This window comes from Saccostrea echinata, unplaced genomic scaffold, assembly GCF_033153115.1.
Source record: "Saccostrea echinata isolate AGI-Se365-2 ecotype Australia unplaced genomic scaffold, CSIRO_AGI_Sech_v1 ptg000020l, whole genome shotgun sequence".
NCBI lineage: Eukaryota > Metazoa > Mollusca > Bivalvia > Ostreida > Ostreidae > Saccostrea > Saccostrea echinata.
Window position 1 is genome coordinate 1615001 of NW_026889769.1, and position 19997 is coordinate 1634997.

Consider the following 19997-nt stretch of genomic DNA (forward strand, 5'->3'; position numbering starts at 1 on the left):
CCTCAAGTAGTGTAGATTCTAAATTGTTCAAATCATGACCCAGGGGTAGGGCGGGGCCACAATAGGGGGAATCCCAAGTTTTACATTGAAATATATAGGAAAAATCTTTAAAAATCTTCTCAAGAACCACTGGACCAGAAAAACTGAAACTTATGTGGAAGCATCCTGGGGTAGTGTAGATTCTAAATTGTTCAAATCATGGCCCCTTGGGGGAGGGTGGGGCCACAATAGGTATTACAAGGGGGGAGTCTGGTAATGAACAGCATGGCCAAAGTTACTCAGGTGAGCAATGTGGCCCATGGGCCTCTTGTTTAACCTTAAATTAGAGGGATCTACCCACTAAAATACCATTTTTTATAACTCGGATAAAGAGTTTTGGACCAACGTTTAACTCTCAAAAGCCCAACTTATAGGTGAGTATATATGGTACATGAATATCTTAAATGAACAAGTTAAATTGTTAAATGTACAGTATGTAGTTGAAAAACTAAAAACATCAAACTGGTAAATATCATTGTCAGCAATTTTCATCAAGTTCCCCTCACCATTAATGTTCAGTTCAAGGTTCTATAAAGAGATTACAAGTTAAATAAACATTTGGTTAACTTGTTCTTCCTCAGGTCACTGTTTGTCTGAGAACTTCTATGTCCGTGGAGACGGCACAAGAGTTTATTTCTTCACACAAGGTAACAATTAAATGTAAACATACACGGAGGATATTCAATGTTTTGTTGTTGGATATGGAATTTATTTCACAAGTGGGACAGGAGTTTTCTGATATTTTTTACAAGTGTAAATCATAAATGAAAAAAAAAATCCTCTCTCAGAAGTGGAATAATCCATATTCAACAATAAAACATTGAATTTACTGTTTATTTGTTTATTATGTTTTTTTTTTTATTTTCATTTTGCCTCTGTCTTTTCCTAATGCAGTGTTGTAGGCTGTGTCTTGATAATTGAGCAGTTGAGACATCATAGATAAGCAATTGTATGATTTTTAAATTTTAAATATGGATTTTAACAACAACATGGAGAAACTTTGATATTAGTCTCTGTCAGGATGGATAATTTACTCTCACCATCTCATATCAGGCTAGGGAGTATTTTTTATATCCTTTGAGATAAAAAGGAAAATCTTCAGTTTTGCTGCACTTTCAATATATTTTCACTCTGAAAATATCACTTTTATTCAATCAATAAATTACAGTATTTCACTGTTGAAAATGTAATAAAGCTATTAAGCTAAACAGAGCCAGTGGTTCAAGTAAAAATTTCTGATCAAAGTTTGTCTTTCATGTATATTGATATGTTTGTCTGATATAAACTATCATTTTGTTATTTTCTCCAGAATGACTGGGCCAACTTTATCAAAACTTGATTAAACAATATGTTGGAATGTTATGATTTGTAGCCTTGTGCATTTATTCAAATTGATGAACACAATGTTCACCTGAGTTACAATTCACTCCCTCACTGGCCAATAAAAACATGTACATACCAGTAATGAGATGAAGGGAAACAAAAACTCCAAATTTCATGGTCTTATTTCCATGGTGCCTGAGTCAGTGAGAAATAAGGCCAAAACCATCAAAATTCATGCAATCTTCAAATTCTTCTTCTTCACCCTGGACATCTAGCAGGAAAACTCTTTGCATGATTATAATTAGCATATTTAGCCTTTACTAAAATTTTAAAATTCATGGTCTGTTTGACCAAGTCCCCAGTGAGGGCAAGTTGGTAATATTTTGTTTAATATCAGGCATATGAGGTTGGTCACCATCAGGGCCCCTAAGATTTTTGTATATTCTCAAAAGGCCTCGTACATGTATTTTAAATGTAGTTGTTTTTGCCTATATAACCTCATGTTACAATTCTTGATAAAAATATTGCTGTTTTTAGCGGAGCTCAGAGATATGATGAAAAAAGCAGGGTTAACAGAAGAACAGAACCATATAGATAGACGACTCCAAGTCAATAGGGGGAGGCAACTCAAAATGTACAGAGTATGGATACAGTGTAAATATAGGAAATAAACAGATATAACCTATTTTTTCTTTGTTATCATAATTTAGAAATCAAATATGAATGTTGTGATGTTGGACAATTTTTAAAAAGAAAATTTTTATTGGTAATGACACAAATGGGCTTGTCCAAGTAATTGAGCAACACCGTGACTTGCTGAAAGTTAATTTCTGTTTAAAAACTAACCCAGAAAAACTTATTTAAACATTAAATACTTTCTCATAATGGTTGCAACATAGCAGGAAAAAAAAATCACTCTGTAAGCTGATTACCTGTATGTAATTTTTTCTAAAATCATTGCAGCCATCATATTCCATGTAACACAGCATTTATTGAGCAAAGACATTTATTCTATGTGCTTAAACCTTCTTTAAATTGATGAAAGTACCACTTGAAATGTTGTAATATTGATCCGTACAGTGCATTGATGGAATAGCTATGAAACGGTTGCGACGGTACATACTGTCGTTAAGTACATACTGTCGTCGGCGATAATATGCATATATTTTCACTGCACATATTGGCATCCATCGACACGTGTTGTCACCGGCTGAAAAATTGTATATATTGTCACTGACGACATGTGCCTACCTTGAATGCACATATTGACGCCCCACAGGGTTTATGACGGTACATACTGTCGCCGGCGATAATATGTACCCACCCTCACTGCACATATTGTCGTCTATCTGTACATATTGTCATCGGCAACAATATGTACAGAGCTACAATATGTACCGTCAGAGCCTTTTTTTCCTCCTGCAGAATGGACGACAAAATGTACAGTCACACATCAGCACATACTGTTATCGGCGACAATACGTACTGTGATCATCTGTACATTTTGTCGCCAAAACGTTTTGAAAATTGTTTCAGACTTAAGTATGTTTTATGTAATATGTACCCACCTTCACTGCACATATTGTCGTCCATCGGTACGTATTTTCCCCGGCTGAAAAGTTACCCATGTACATATTGTCGCTGGCGACATTATGTGCCTACCCTCACTGCACACATTGTCGCCCAACAGATATTGTTGCTTAATATTTTTTTTGTAGGTTTGTGAATGTAATTGGTGTGTAAATCACACTGACGTGATTCGTATGCTATTTCATGCAGCTAGATTGTAACAGTACATATTGTCGTCCTGGATTCAATTTTCAGTCCAAAACCTTTTCTCCTTACAGTATTGCAAGTTAAAATAAATGAAAACAAGATGTTTACTCATCTATTTTGTCTATTCTTCTGTTTGTCTCTATCTTTCTCTTCATGACCCTAGTAAATATTCGTCAAAACAATATATCGGCGATAAAATGTGCAAATGTTCACAGTACATATTGTCGCCGACTACAATAGGCGCCGATGCATAATTTTACATTTTGTCGTCCATAATGCAGGAAGAAAAAAAGGCTCGTCTCGACACATTGTCGCCGGCGACAATATGTACCGATGGACGACGATATATGTAATGAGAGTAGGTACATATTATCGCTGACGACAATATGTACAGAACGACAATATGTACCGTCACCCCCACCCCCTAGCCCCAGTGGTCATGATTTGAACAAACTTAAATCTACACTACCTGAGGATGCTTGATGCTTCATTATAAATATGACTTATCCTGGGCTTGCTTTTCTTGAGAAGAAATTTTTTTTTTTTTAAAGATTTTCTGTATGTATACCTATGTAAAACTTTGATCACCCATTGTAATCCACCCTACCCTTTGGGGCTCATGATCTGAACAAATTTGAATGAATATTATTAATGAAGCTTTCACATAAGTATCAACTCTTCTGGCCCAGTAGTTCTTGAGAAGTAGATTTTGAAAGATTTTTTCCTGTGTAAAATTTTGATCATCTATTGAAGCCCTACCCTTCCCTTTGGGGTCATGATTTGAACGAAATTGAATCTACACTTTATATAATGAAGCTTTCACATAAGTTTTAACTTTTCCTGCACAGTAATTCTTGAGAAAAAGATTTTTTTTAAAATGTCACTAAATGTGCACTAATTCTCAATTATCCCCCCTTGAGTTTGAATCCCGTTTTATTCACGAATGCTTTGTTGTACGTTTCGTTGAAACTGGCCGAGTAAAGTTCTTGAGAAGAAGCTGAAAATGTGAAAAGTTTACAGACGGATGACAGACAAAATATGATCAGATAAGCTCACTTGAGCTTTCAGCTCAATGAGCTAAAAATGACAACCCCCAACCCCAATTATATCGACACATGTAAAAAAAATAAAGCAAAAATAAGATAAAAAAGATAATCATTACTACTTAACACAAATCTAACATTCAATCTCCAGGTATATATAGCGAGAAAAAAGTGCTAAATAAATATATACAATTTGTTTTCTTATCTATCTGCCATGGATTTTGTCTCCTTCTGTCTGTCTCTCTCTCTCTCTCTCCCCGTGTGTGTGTGTCAATCTCTCATTTCATGACCTTAGTCAATATTCGGTCACAATAATATATTGGGCGACAAAATGTGCAATTGTTCACAATACATATTGTTGCCGACGACAGGAGGGAAAAAAAGACTCGTCTCGGCACATATTGTCACCGGTGACAATATGCACCGATGGACAACAATACGTGCAGTGAGGGTAGGTACATATTGTTGCCGACGACAATATGTACAGACTTACAATATGTATCGTCACAGCCCCTCCAATCTTGAAGCCACCCACCTGATTATCGATTCTGTTTAATATATACAGTAGTTTACTTGAGTGGAACTGCATATAAAAGATTTGCCAGAACATTAAGTTTTCACTGCGGTCAAAACCATAGATTCAGACTTTATATCCATGATTTTTATTACAACTGCGGGGGCATTGATTTAAAGTAAGTTTTTTTAATGTGATTAATACAGGAATAAATGACTAGTTTTTGTCGTGTATGAGTCAAAAATCAATTTGGGAGCCCCGTGATAATTTGCGAACCACGCAAGAATTAACACAGGCTTCCTTCTCCTAAGCTAAGGTATTCAGAACACTGTATTACCTTGTTTTAATGGATTAACCTTAAGGTTCAAATTAGCTCAGAGTAAAAAAAAAATACTGCATAAACACTAGTACGGAGGTTCTCTAAACAGGGGGACCCACTAGTCCGAAAGCATTATTTGGTCAAGCAAAGGACAAAAGTATATAAGGCGCTAAAATGGATAACTTACTGCATGGTTTTATTTGCAATTTATTGGAATATTTATATTCACCAATAAGTGAGGTTTATATAATTTTCTTCGTACTCTATCGTGTTTTCTGCAAGTGTTATGAGGTATAGTTAAATATCAAATAAGATAATTATATATTTGTAAAAGGGAGAAACGGATGCTACTGTAGAATCAATGGATAACAAAATAAACAAATCAGAAATACTTTGCTAAACAGAAGACTGAAGAGATTGTATAGCTCTAGTGGTTTGAACTTATTTTAATGTAGTCTAGAATAGTTGAAGTTGTAACATTTTTTTTTCTAATTTTAATTTGAAAAAAAAAGACTTATCGGAAAAGAGCAATATGCTTTCATAATTTAGAAGTAATGAAAAATATTTCAGATATGTTGTCTATAATAATGACAGTTAATCGTTACATTGTTTCATCACTTAATTTGTTAGAGGCATTTGGCTTTCACTTTTTTTTTTAATGTGGTTAATACCAATATTATCTTCTACTGGTAGATTACAATGGATAACAGATAAATCCAATCTGCGGAAATACTGCATCACGGGGATGTATCGAAGACACCAAATGTTTCTGGATATCTTAATGGAACTTCTGGTGACATCGTAGAATTAGAAATGGAAACGGGCTTTTTCGGAGGTTTATTGACCCAATTGATGGGTATCCTCATTATCCTTATTAACATGACAGTGATTGTCACCTTGTGTAAAAACAAGTCACTGCACCAAAACATTTACCACACTCTTGTCATGCTCCTCTCTTTTTGTGATGTTTCAGTTGGTGTTATGGTGGTCATTAGAAGTTTTCGATATATTCTTTCCAACGCCGATTCAATATTTATTTTATGTGCAGCAAGATATGGCATTGCCGTTAGTATCAATGTGTCTCTCATTCAAATGTTACTTATAAGTTTTCAAAGATACATAGTTGTTACTTGGAATTCATTGGCTCCAACGTTAATTATTCTCCAATCAACTGGATTACTGTTATTTCATTTTTGCTTGGGTATTCATCACTATTGTATATGTTGTTGTTGTGTCTACCTCTTCATCATCCGTTTGTATTTCAAGCCCAACTTCAGTTGCAGGTGTTATTAATTTTGTTCTTTTGTTGGCAATATTTTTCTTCTATTTTCTTACTATTCATTCTGTCTTCAAAAGAACAAAGTTAACGAAGAACTCGAAGCAACCTTTTGACAACTTTATTAATAATCTTGCAATTATTCGCAGAAAGAAACTGTTTTCATCTCTCCGACTAATAAGCGTGCTTTTAGTAACATTAATCATTTTCAGAGTTCCTTTAGTTTTATCGAGCTTTATCGGAGATAGTCCAATTATCAGTATAGTAGTTGTAGCGCACTCTCTCTCAAATCCTATCATTTATTGTCGGAATATTCCAGTTCTCCGACAAAATATTAACAAGTTTAAGTCACAGTTAATGTGCCACTGCTCTTTCAAAACAAGGGCAGATAAAGCAACGTCAGATATTTATAGATTAATCTAAACAACATCAGTGTCATGACCTTTAGAAAGAGTTTTCTGAAAATTAAGGCATTGTAATTCCGATTACTCGTGTTGTTTCATGTATTTGTGTTAAAAACTAAAGAGACAAGTAGCCCCCACCCCTCCCCACTTTTTCGATATGAAAACTTTGCTGTTAGTATGGAAATCTTCATTGATCGCACGGTTGCCACTCCTCGTCGGAAAGTTGGAACCTACACTCCCTCTCCCCGCCTGATACTGATTGAATTTTGATTTTTTAAATTATGTTTGTTTATCCAGTATTTTTCTAGGTTTAATCGCCAACTGTTATTTTCCTTCAGAAAAAAAAAAATTAAGAATATATTTTCTTAAATATTTGACCAATTCATTTCTCCAAAATGAAGATGAGTATAGTCAGAAAGAAAATCAGTATGTCAGAAATGAGTGGCTAAAAAAATTGTTCGTCATTAATCCTGACTTTGATGCTCACTGCATAAAGAATTCCTGTAAATGGAAGGAGGCGGGTATAATTTGATTTTTTTAACAAGTTTCGTATTTATAAATCTACTGATGGAAGACAGAGGTAACATTTCTGTCTACCATCCATCTGTGTGTCGAAACAAGAGCGATACCCCATGAATAGAGAAATAGAAATTTTTCATGTCAAAATCACTTTTGGTCAAAATATCCTTAAAGAAGGGGCTGTAAAGTAAATTTGTAAAAGATTTTACACAAAGATAATTTTTTGTATTGTTTGAACATAGTGCTGGAAGAGCTATAAATAAAAAAAAATCCCAAATCACAGCCTGTTACATCAGTTTGGATTAAGTGCAGATTTCATAACCAAAGGATTACTAGCAGTCAGAAATGAGTTGATCAGAATTACGCTAATTAACAAGGTTAGATGTTACACGCACTATGAATCCCGTTGGGAGCATTTTCCATATATTTTTAATTTTATAATTCATAAGTGATATTTGATATATGACACTGATCCCACCTCTATGGCACACTAAATTAACATATATTCAAATATTTGAAGCTATCTTCAAATAATTGAAGCTATCTTCAAATGAATAAGTACAACCAATTAAAGATAGGTCTAAGTGAATTAAAATAAGTGTAAAAAATTACATCTATCTTTAAATAATTAAAATTAGGTTCAAATGAATTACAGATAGATCCAATTGAATTATACCTATCTTTAAATCATTTGAAGACAGGTACAATTGATATAAAAATAGTTACAATTAAAATATCTCTAATTATTTGAAGATAGGTACAGATCACTTATACCTAGGATCAATTCAACTGCACCTATCTTTAAATCAATAATACCTATCTTCTATTCTATAATACCTATCTTCCAATCCGTTGTACCTATCTCCAAATAAATTAAAGATGGAAAGAATTAAACCTATCTTCAATTTATTTGAGATAGGTACAATTGATTTGAACAAATATTTCAAGATAGGTTCAAATCAAATAAATGTACCTGTCTTCAAATAAAAGAACCTATTTCCAAATAAATTGAAGATAAGTACAACTGAATTGAAGATAGGTCAAAATGAATTATAGATGTAAATAATTACACCTATCTTTAAATAATCGAACCTACATTCAAATGACTTAAACCTATCTTCATTTCCATCTCTAAATTATTTGAAGATAAGTACAATTGATTTAAAGATAGGCACAATTCAATTAAAGATAGGTGCAATTGATACATCTCACAAAGACTTTGAAGATAGGTATAAATCAGTTATATCTAGACTCAATTCAATTACACTTATCTTTAAATCAATTACACCTATCTTCAATTCTTAGTATTTGTACCTATTTTCAATTCAATTATAATCTTCAAAACATTTGAACCTATCTATAAATGAATTAAAGATAGGTATAATTGAATCGAGCCTATCTTCAATCCTTTGGAGATAGGTTAAATTGATTTGAATATAGTACAAATATTTGAATATATGTTAATTTGGCCTTCCATACACTTCTGATGTTTTTAGGCGTCCGTGTTTGCTCTGCTCCTAATTTGTTTTCTTTCAAAGGACTTTTGAGCTTTATTCCTGGTTGTTATCTTCATTTTTTCATATAAAAGATTAGATATATAACGACAGAGAATTTAATTAATTTGCTACTTGTAACTTAATATGGACACAAAGCTAGAACTAATATAAATAATTGATTGAACAAAAAGTCACTAATAGATAGGAGTGTAAACAACGAGAAATAAAAGAATCAAACGAAACATTGAGCACTAATTTATTTTGTATTTAAGTCTGAACTTTGTGATAAAAGTACCACGAATAAAACACATAATAACATTAGAGTTAAGTACCTTCGATGCATATGAGATGGTACTCATCCAATTATGAGGCAATTAAAATTCTATTCAATTTTAAAATAAAATACTGTTCAATTTGCCTTCATTTCAAAACCTGATTGATCAAATACGTTGCTGGAAAAGGACTGACGATATTAAACAATATTGTTCTGGCAAAAAACTGCATTTGAGGTTTTGCTGTCAATTTTTCCTCGATGAACAAGGTTTAAACTTTTATAAGCTAAGTAAACGATAACAGTTCCTAAAAGAAAGAAATCGAACGCGCACCACCTAGACCTCTGACATCTCTAAAGCGTTCCGTAAAATGTAGGAGAATGCTGGTGAGTAAGTTTAATTTGAAAAGCGATAAAAAATAAATCCGACACTTTGACATTGATTGTAAACAAAATGGGTCACTGGACTATTAAAACACTTAAAGATAAGAAGGTTACATTGTAAATGAAAAGCACTGAAGAGAGAGAATTATGAACACTCAGTTTAAAATAGCTAGTGTGAAGCCCATTCTTTGTATGATATTCAACAAAAGAGTGAGTTTTTATTTATGTCAAGATTAAAATGTACATGCTTTAGGTACTTTGTGGCTTTAGTTCTTTAAACTCAAAGCATACGAATTTTTCAAGAAACTGTATTAGCACACTCGAAGAATATGCATTTAGAATAGAAGGGTCACTATTATTGTGTTTGACTTGAGATACATTATTTTGCAAAATCGGAGAAAAAAGTCAAAAAATTTAAACCTTATCAATAATGATTAGAAAATAAGATATTCCACCCTACTAGGATTTGATTCTCTCTCTTTAAAAATCCATAATGTATAAAATAGGCTGATATTAATTTCAAGCATTTTAGAATAGAAAAGGCTCTTCAAAAATAGAATTACATTAGCAGTAATTGCTCAACGAAGATTGAACTGAGGTCTTTGGGAATAAGCATATTTTTAAAAAATCAAATTTTAAGAATACCAAAAAAAAAAAAAATTCTTCGATGGAAAGATGTATCAATTATTAAATCATTAAGAATAGAAAAACAACGATTTAGCGATTTTTTTACCAGATAGATTTTTTTCAATTGATTTTTATTTATTAAAAACAAAAGAAAATAAATCTTCAAGGACAACTCAAGGTCCTAAATTAGGACACATTTTGCTTTTACATAGTGATAATTATAAATTGGAACCCTTACATATCTCTTATGTATACAATTTCATTGAATCTGAGGCTGTTAGGGATGGAATATCTTTTACAGTATTTGATCATGTGACCAATCTTGTTCATTTCCCAGTGAAATATTTTGTTATCTATTTCTTAAATACTCATTTTTTTCTAAAAATCACAATCAGAGCATTACTCGTTTTTTCCCGTAAGTCGAGAATTTTTTTATCTCGCTTCGACGGAAAAGGGTGATTGATGTTCTGATCGTAAAAAATAATTGAAATTTTAAATTTAGGACATCATGGCATCGTATCTAAAAATGATGTCGTTAATGACGCAAATATATTACATCAAAAATATTTTTTTATGAAAAAAAAATAAGAAAAAAAATTATCAATGTTTGCAGCTAAAATAGTCTGTGTGGTGTCTGCAGGGTGTTCCTTTGGAAAGGTTTGTAAAAATGAGAATATTTTAAAGATTTTTTTTTTCTAGTGAAAAATTGTTGCAAATAGATTAACAAACATTAGAATGTTAATTACAGATGGCAACAGCTTTCCGATGTCATCATACGACAATTGCAAGATTGTTCCACAAAACAGATGCAACCGGAAGTATGGTGGACGGGGTATGGACTCCAAAGCAATGGGTGACTCCTAGGAGATATGATAGTCAAATCGTTCTACATTATTTGATTTTTGACCGGGAGATCGTTTCTTTTGCAACATTACTGATCACCATTGGTAACTTCATATCACTAACTTCATATCAGTGCAAAACGGTGCGCAGTGGACTTTCCGAAATTGGTTTTCGGTCAAGAAGGTCATTTGAGGGTATTTTCATAACACCAAGACATTTGCCAGTTCGACTGCATTTGACAAAAAGGCATATTAGATATACAAGAGCCGATTAGGCAAATGTCCAATAAACAAATGAGAATATTTAGTGGTGCGTTAGCAATTTTGTCTAGTGCAGATTCAATCGTTACGAGGGGAAAAACTCAACCAACCAACCGATTTAAAACAAAGGTGGAGACTGGGTCATAATGCAAGAGACACAAGACAAAAAGCAGGAAAATAACATAGTTATTAGATTCATTCATTACACAAAAACCGACCTACCAACAGATTTAAAACAAAAGTGGAGACTGGGGGGGGGGGGGGGGATGCAACAGATAGAGAACTTAAAGCAGGAAGATAAAAAGTGATTAGCTGAAATCCTTATTTTAAATAAGAAAAAAAGAATGGAAAAAAAACAAAAAAAACAAAAAAAAAAACAACAGAAAACAAAAAAAATATATATATATATATATATATATATAGAAAAAGGGAACTAGAGTAGATTTTAAATCGGTTTAAATCAGTTATATCAAATAAACATTTGATTTGAGCAAATGAAAAACATGCAAGATCTGCAAAAGATAGCACTACTAATGAAAACTGGAAGCAGGGACATAAAATTATTTCAGTCATTATGTCTAATTGGGAAGATAACCAGACAGAAAAATACGTCGCCCAAACAACAGTTTTCTGGCTACACAACATCTGCAAGTAGCTTACTGAACCAATGCGGTTGGTCTGCTGCAATATGAAGCCAACCCAGGACCTGAATAACCTCTAATAGTCATTTACGAGAAAAAATGGAGAGAAGTGACGCGGCTCCTTATCTGCAGGACGCTCACGGAAAGCGTGCTTGCTCCAATCCAACCTTTCTCGTAAAATAAAAACGGCAACCACCGGCCCTTTATTGAATATTGCACTCAAAACCTAAACTTATCTCCTGTGAATTGAACATATTTTATTGACAAAGTCAAAAGGATCGGACACAAGTTCAGAAACTTAGATAGTCTTCTCCTAATACAACATTTTGTAAAATTGCCAAATCAAAAAAAACATGTATACATATGGTCTACTACATATACATCGTAGTAATAGAAAGAAAAAAAAGTTCTTTAAGTGTACAAGTATAATTTGAATTGGTAAGAAGAAGAAAAAAAATGAAGGTTATTTTGAAAAACGACCACATTCATTTAAGAAAGTTTGAATAGTCTTGAAAAGTTCAGCATTTTGTTCAATAGTAAGAGATTCATCGCCCCATAGCATTAAATGTACATCTATAACATATAAATAATTAAATGACAATAGCTTATTCATTAAGGAATTCCTTGCTTTTACATAATATTTACAAGCAAAAAACAAATGATATGCATCTTCTAGTAGTCCACAAGAACAATTAGGACTGATTATTAGGTTACAGCGATATAAGTCAGAATTTAAAATCCATTTTTTCTCGTAAATTATGTCTTAATCTTGTATGAATTATGTTCAAAAACCTTTTTCCATATGGAAAATATTTTTGAGGTTTTACAATACTGTTGTGCAGATAGTTTTTAAAAATTTTGATAGAAGTTGCCTCCCTTGTTTTAAGACTAAGGGAATTCCACTTTCTAACAGTATCAGGAATAAATGATTTATTATATAGTTCTAATCTGTATTTTGGCAAAGAATAATTTAAGGAATTCCTCGTAGTGTATCCTGAAATATTGCCTCTTGTATCAGGTACTAGATTTTGTAAATAATTAGGTACTAAATTATTGTGCATTTTATACATTGTTATTAGTTTTGCTCTGTTTCTTCTGTATTCCAATGGTTCCCAACCTGTTTCCAAATATAATGAATTTCTTGAAGCAATAATTGTAAGCCCAGTAACTATTCTTGCAGCAAATAATTGTACTTTTTCAAGATTCTCAATGTCTGTTTTTGTGCATCCAGACCAAACTTCAACAGCATATTCAAGCTGTGGTCTAATAAAAGATATATACATCTGGGATAGAATATCTCTTGACACAGTAAATTTTAGTTTTTTAAGAAGCCCCAGTTTTTTTTGTATGCTTTCTGTATAATGATATCAATATGATCAGACCATCCTAAGTTGGACGACAGAAGTATTCCAAGATGTTTGTGTTCTGTAACATATTCCAATTGGCAATTGTCAAAAATATTTTAGGAAACTGCTGCACATTTTTTGAATTAAAAAATACAGCTTTGGTTTTCTGTGGGTTAAATTTCAATAACCATTTCTTTGACCATTCATCTAGTATTTTAAGACCATGATTAAGATTTTGTTCAATATGATTGATATTATCTGAATATTGTTGTAAGGAATTATCGTCAGCATATAATCTACAAACAGATATCATATTTTCAGTCACATCATTTATATACAATAAAAATAACAAGGGACCAAGTACTGAGCCCTGAGGAACTCCAGCTTTTACATGTCCTACAGAGGAAAAGTGATTTCTATACATGATTTGTTGTGTTCTATTGCTTAAATAACTATCAAACCAATCTAGCATATCACCATTGATTCCATACATTTTTAGTTTGTAAATTAAGCCTTTATGCCAGACTCTATCAAATGCCTTGGATAAATCACAAAACACCATACAACAGAATTTACCTTCATCAATACTTTTTACTATAGAATGGTATGTTTCTAAAAGTTGATATACTGTGGAATGACCTGGTAAAAAACCTGCTTGATATTTATAAAATATATTATGTGAATACAAGAAATTGTATACATGTTTAAAAATGATTCTTTCAAAAATTTTGCTTATACAACTCAGCAAAGAGGCTGGTCTATAATTTGAAGTGATGGAAGGGTAATCTTTCTTAAATAGTGGAAGAACATGTGCTAATTTCCAGCTGTCTGGAAAAGTTTTTAGTGTTAGGGATTTGTTGAATAGTATACACAAAGGTTTTGAGATAGTGTCTTTGCAAGATCTCCTGTTTTGGGTCATTTTTTTTTTTCAATGAATGTACTTCATTATAACTAGAAATATCTTTCAGTTGATGGAGGAAAAATGATAAACAAGAGACCAAAGGACCATTACACTCACATTAGTGGAAGATTCTCCACCTGACAAAGATGTTTTATGTTGACCTAAACGTAACTTTATCTTACAGCACTAATTACTCCCTGATATACAAATCGTACAGGCTTATTTTGATCTCCTGGTATAATTCCACTCTAGCCGCAAGGACAAAATGATAGGAAAAGAATTATATTGGGTTGTTCGTTTTTGATTTGGGTTATATTTGTCCTCTTGTCATAGAAAAAAAAAGATTTTTAAAGAATCTTCTTATATGTTCCAATTGTTACAACGTACTTTGAAAAATTACGCACTTTGAAATTTTTTTTCAAAATGCATTAAATTTGGGACCAAGTTAACGCACTTTGAACAGAAAGAAATCTTTTCAAAGTGCTTTAATATCGACCATATAAACTCACTTTGAAAACGAATGAGCACTGCTTGTTCAATATTCTTGCTTTTAAGTATGATAAATAATTATTTCAGCCTGGTTGGATAACTTTTTGGTGATCCAACTTTTTGGTGATGACGTCACTACAGGATCTGAGATTTAGACGTTTTAAAGATATTTAGGGGTTGTCTTGTTCTCACTGTACTCGTAAATATTATAAAAGGCAAATGGGTCTTTTAGAAATAATGGAGGAATGATTGTTTAATAGCAGAATTTTATAAAAATTCAATGTACTAAGGACTTCCTTATACATTTTACTATATTCAGAAGTTTCTTTTTTTTTTTTTTAAATATTCCCCTTAGGGGTAGGAGAAATGCGAGAAAAAAAAGAGGTCCAAGTTTGTATGCTCATTGAAAATAATTTTCCCGCACAATGTGATGATCCTTTTATAATTATTTACTAAGTATTTAAATGTAGAGGTATGAAAAAATGTTTATTCTCGCACAATATGATTTTTTTTTTAAAAAAAAATGTTTGATGAATAGGTTTAAGAGGTATGAAAAAAATTATTTATGTATTTATACTTTATATATATATATATATATATATATATATATATATATATATATATATATATATATATATATATTGGATTTGTGTTGTATTTGAATTAATTTGTAAAGCTACTTTGGCCAAAGTATAGTCAGTTGGCTATTGTTGCTTAGATCAGTGATATGGTCCATGAACCTCTCTTCTTTAATATAATAAGGTGCGTTATTATTTTTTATAGGAAAGCTTATCTCAATTTTTCATTTATTTTACATTAACTCAAATTTATTGAGAGAAAGTATATCAATGTCATACCAGGTATGTAATTATATATACTTGGGTAGGAAAGATAAAGAGTTGGGCTGAGGGACTTCTACCTGTCTTCTCCTAGTTCTCGATGAGGGTATATCAATTCATCATTTTTTCGAAAGAAATATAACAAAATAATGCTGTCTATTACTAAAATTTAAGTTCAGAATTTTTGTTTTATACATATTTTTCAAAGTGCCTTAAGTGTGTCCACGGTAACAAAATGTTGATGTACACTTTTAACGCAAGAGTCCCAAATTTAACGCACCTTGAAATTTTTTTTCAAAATGTGTTGATTTTGTTCCAATTTTAACGCACTTTGAAAATATTTTTCAAAGTGCGTCATTTTCTCAAAGTGTGTTGCCACATCTTACCCATCACCTCCCCAAATCTTGTATATCCACCATGAGATCTCAGCTACTTTCTATTATTTATTTTGATTCAACTTGTTACATTATTTTGAAATCTAATAATATTGTTTGTAACATTCTATGATTTGCAATGCATTGCTTGGCCCTGTTGTTCGCCATCTTTTTGCTTTTATAAGCTTTTGAACAATTTTTCGAAGTTTGTGATTGAACTTATCTGTATTATTATTATTATTATTATTTGTAAAAATATTGTTTTTTTTTTGGGGGGGGGGAGCAGGATAAATGTGATGAAATTTTATGTAACGAGATGACAAAATGTTTGATGTTTGTTGATTTCCCTCTTTTTTGTGAATCCAATAGTTCGTCATTTGTTATTTGAAATAAATGACATATTACATTCCCAGACAATTTTTCCTGTTGTATATGTCAGTTTAAGCAAAAGCAAGCTTCGGTGAGCTGTTTGTAAGGAAAACAGTATAAGACATAAAGAACTTTTTGACTCGCTTCCTTGAAACCATATTCTTAAAGATTATTCACAAGTTTTTTAAAGGAATTTAGTGGAGGCAAAAGGTAGACTATATGATATGTTGTCATAAGTTAAAATCAATAAAGACATTCAGTTTAAACACCTACGGATATGTAACAGGTACATTATGCTGATTTTAAATTTACACTCCCATCGAGAGATTGGTTTATATCAGTATAGTACAACATAATTAAAATCACGAGCACTGTGCATAATATACAGATTTACATTTGAAAGAAACAAGCCACTTATTCACAACACAAACCGGTGATTTTTTTGATAGATAAATACAATTGTAATTTCAGAATCACAAATAAACCAAAGGTCAAAAATCCACTTTGAAAGCACAACGTGGTCGGCAAACGGAAACAGAGAACTTTATCTCATCGGTTGCAATGTAAAGTACGTGTTCTGGTCAATACTTTCAGGATTTGTTTTTAATTTCCATTTTTCTTCCTCTGTCAAGCAAACACTATCGTAATGATGATTATTTGCACTCATCACTCGAGAGTTCGAACGCGTGTTAGTATTGTTCCAACTTCTGTTTTCTACAGTTGAATGGTTCGTGAGTATTTCGGTTTGATGTGTAGTGCTGCTGATCTCATTGTTTTCTGTCTTTAGTTTAGGATGCTGAGGTGGAAGTCTGCAACTAAATATGAATGGCAAGTTTAATTGTTATATCACATTTGTTTGAAAATAAAAAAGATAAAGATAAATTAAGGATAACAAGTTTATATGTACTATATTTTGTACTATTATTTACAATTATTATTTATTTGGGTACTTCACAGTTTTAGTAAAATGCATTTTTTATGAATCAGTTTTAAACATAACAATCTTATATAGCATACTTCTTTTTCACTTTTCTTAGAAACCGTTTTACTCTGCATACAATTTTTATCAGATGATATGTTTACGCAATTCATGACCAAATATTGCTTCAATTTTTTGTCTGCTTTTTAAGAATGACTTCTTTTCTTTATATTCTTCTGTGAGCGTGAATTCATTATCAATGTGTTCGCTGGACATAACTTGTCTTTTACTGTGGAGGGTAACAAATCGGGAATCAAATTTACAAATTTGTTAGGTTAGAGGCAAAACAGTGTTTTTGTTTGAACAGAATCTTCAAAAAGACATCTTAATAAAGTATCAAAGAGAATTAAAGCTTGAAATTCTCTGTTTGGATGACTCTGTCTCAATGAGAAATCTGGTATATTGATATGATAATGACACTTTCTGACTAATGTACAAAAACATTCATTTAATTTTTGTGCATTTAATGTAGAGGAGGACAAATAATAAGTTTTAAGAGCAGGATGCATCAATTACGTTACACTTGCATCAACGGAACATACCACTTCAACAAAAGTACTGTAAAACAGAAAACGAGGAGTAGAATCTGAGATCCTCCAAGGATTAACACCAGCTTTAGTAGAAGTGTACAGCTTTCGTGGTGTATTGGAAAATCCAGAACAGTCTGGGTATCATTATTCCTAGTATCTGCAGAGTAAACAATTAAATTTGTTTCTTATTTTTTATTATATTTTTACATGACATTCATCAGGACTTTGATTTCTGGTTTCCGTTATAAATGAATACATTTTTATGCTTATAGCTGGTATTCAGATGTTCCTTTTTAGCTAATGATTATAAAAACAGTAAGTAGTACTCATGTGATGTGGCGATATATCATATTAAATATTAACTTCCTTCTACCAAAAGTTTTACTTCTAACAAAGAACTTTTTAACAAAAAACAAAAAATGAACTTTTACTGGTTATGAAACAATTCTTGCTGACCCTCCCCCATATATATATATATATATATATATATATATATATATATATATATATATATATATATATATATATATACATATAATATATTGTAAAGACTGGTTGAGTAATGAGAAGGTAAGTTATAATTATGTCAGTAAAATTACTAGAGTGTTCATAATTCATAATAAATATCTTACACATAATTTGGAGATATCCAAATATGGATGACATTATTACATTACATAATAAATATTTTACATATAATTTGGAGACATCCAACGTATGGATTACATTCTTCATCCTCTGTGCAATTACACATCGAATCACACTTCACACCGTAATAATTGGATGGACACGGGGTCATGCAGTTTTCTCCAATAAAACCAACACACTCTGGCAAATAAAAAGAACTCCCCGTTTTGTTCTGACATAAGTACATAAAGTTTAAGTTTTTTCATTAGTTATCAAAAATAAATATGTTGTTTAGGACAGGATTGCATGCTATAAGTAGTTGCTAAATGAAATTACTTACATGTATTAATTTTATTTTGTATGTGTTCTTTTTCAGTACATAGACACCTTTGAAAAAGATCTTTTTAATTCCTTACAAAACATGTCAAATAGATAAAAAAAAAAAAAATAAAGATCCTTACCTGTACAAGTTTTGTTTATTTTTCTGTATCCAGAACAACATTTTTCTTGGTTTCTAAAAATAAAAATGTCAGAGAGTCATTCGTCCGCAAAGGACAAGATATGGTAACGGCCCAATCTGGCCCCTTATTTGATGTAAAAATCAGAACACAGTTAAAATTGTGATAGTTTGTAGTTAGGAACTTAAAATGATGCTTGTTTTAAAACCAGCACTAATTTTGATTTAAAGCTTACAAGAAGGCCACAAGAGGGTGCGGAAGTAGGCCAATCTCCCAAATTTCCTCAGTTCTGGTGGAATTTCGTCAAATTTGAGATACTTTTCACAAAGAGCACCAGCTTGCCTATCTAAGATTTTTATACATAAGATGCATCTGATGCTAGTGTATGAAATATATAAATTTGGCAGATAGGCAAGCTTGTGCTCTATGTTTTCTGAAACAAAATGTGTTGTAAAATCGATGAAAATTTGCATAAAAATAAGAAAATTCGGAAAATGGCATATTTTCTGACCTTCCTGTGACCTCTGTGTATTCCATAACTTAGAACCATTACTTATTTTGTGGCATTGGTGACAACAGGTTTTTATTGATAAACTGTTGCATCATTCTGAAAGACACCCCAAACCGGGAGCCAAAAAGGGGTCTTAGCCTATCTTGTCCTTTATAATATCAAACATAAATGATTGTTAAGTTACTTACTCGTTTGTTGGACATAAAGAACTGTCATTGCGCTCTCCGTATGAAGTCCCAAGAAAAAGAATAAGATAGATAAACCTTGCTGGTTCCATTTTTGCTACCTCCATGGTGAAATAACCTCTTTTCTTGTATGCATCACTTAAATCACTTATACATTCAAGCAGATTTTTAACATCCGTTCTTCCTTCCAGTCTAGATTATAGGTTGAAATTTGCTGTAAAACGGATGCATGTAAGCAGAAAAAATGTTAACAAATATGTGATTTTTCCCAAAGAAGTGTCTTTTTTAAAATCAGATCAGTTCTCTTTTTCATATTGAGAAAAACATCAATAATGAAAGAGAGGATTTAGGTAAAGTGTTCATTATTGGCAGGATGTGACGTTTTTCAGGCCCTCAGAGTTTTTCAAAATCACATATGAGTCTTTTTACACTTCCCCAGTAAAATTTATAATACATAGACGTAGCCTCCTTAAGTACTTGATTATATCAAAGGACAATGATTGTAATACTGTTCAGTGCGTGACAGCACGAGTTTATTTTATTTTTTAAACTTAAGGCAGTGGGAGTATACAATTGCAGGTTTTAAACTGTCAATTATGTTTCCTCGTATACCGATATATATATATATATATATATATATATATATATATATAT

The 19997-nt window shown here is 31.8% G+C and overlaps 2 protein-coding genes across 3 annotated transcripts in view; one reads left to right on the top strand and one right to left on the bottom strand.

Annotated features, from left to right (window-relative positions):
• The window catches only part of LOC133189886 (tRNA N(3)-methylcytidine methyltransferase METTL2-like), a 10748-nt gene extending 8701 nt beyond the window's left edge, over positions 1-2047 (top strand). Inside the window, exons 9-10 of the mRNA XM_061325293.1 lie at positions 621-686; positions 1900-2047. Coding sequence (XP_061181277.1) covers positions 621-686; positions 1900-2033 — 200 coding nt within the window. The 3' untranslated portion in view covers positions 2034-2047. The remainder of the gene's footprint in view (positions 1-620; positions 687-1899) is intronic.
• Positions 2048-15362: 13315 nt separating this feature from the next.
• LOC133190044 (multiple epidermal growth factor-like domains protein 10) lies at positions 15363-19777 on the bottom strand. Of its 2 annotated transcripts, none has more exons than XM_061325513.1 (5): positions 19347-19777; positions 18651-18703; positions 18289-18390; positions 17575-17719; positions 15363-16868 (listed from the first exon to the last, which is right to left on the bottom strand). In XM_061325513.1, exons 1-5 carry the CDS (start codon positions 19448-19450, stop codon positions 16598-16600), a joined length of 675 nt encoding a protein of 224 aa, XP_061181497.1. In that variant the 5' UTR covers positions 19451-19777; the 3' UTR covers positions 15363-16597. The 2 variants fall into 2 exon arrangements, with proteins under 2 accessions (XP_061181497.1, XP_061181496.1); XM_061325512.1 differs by having other exon boundaries at positions 18256-18390; positions 19347-19775.
• Positions 19778-19997: the final 220 nt, after the last annotated feature.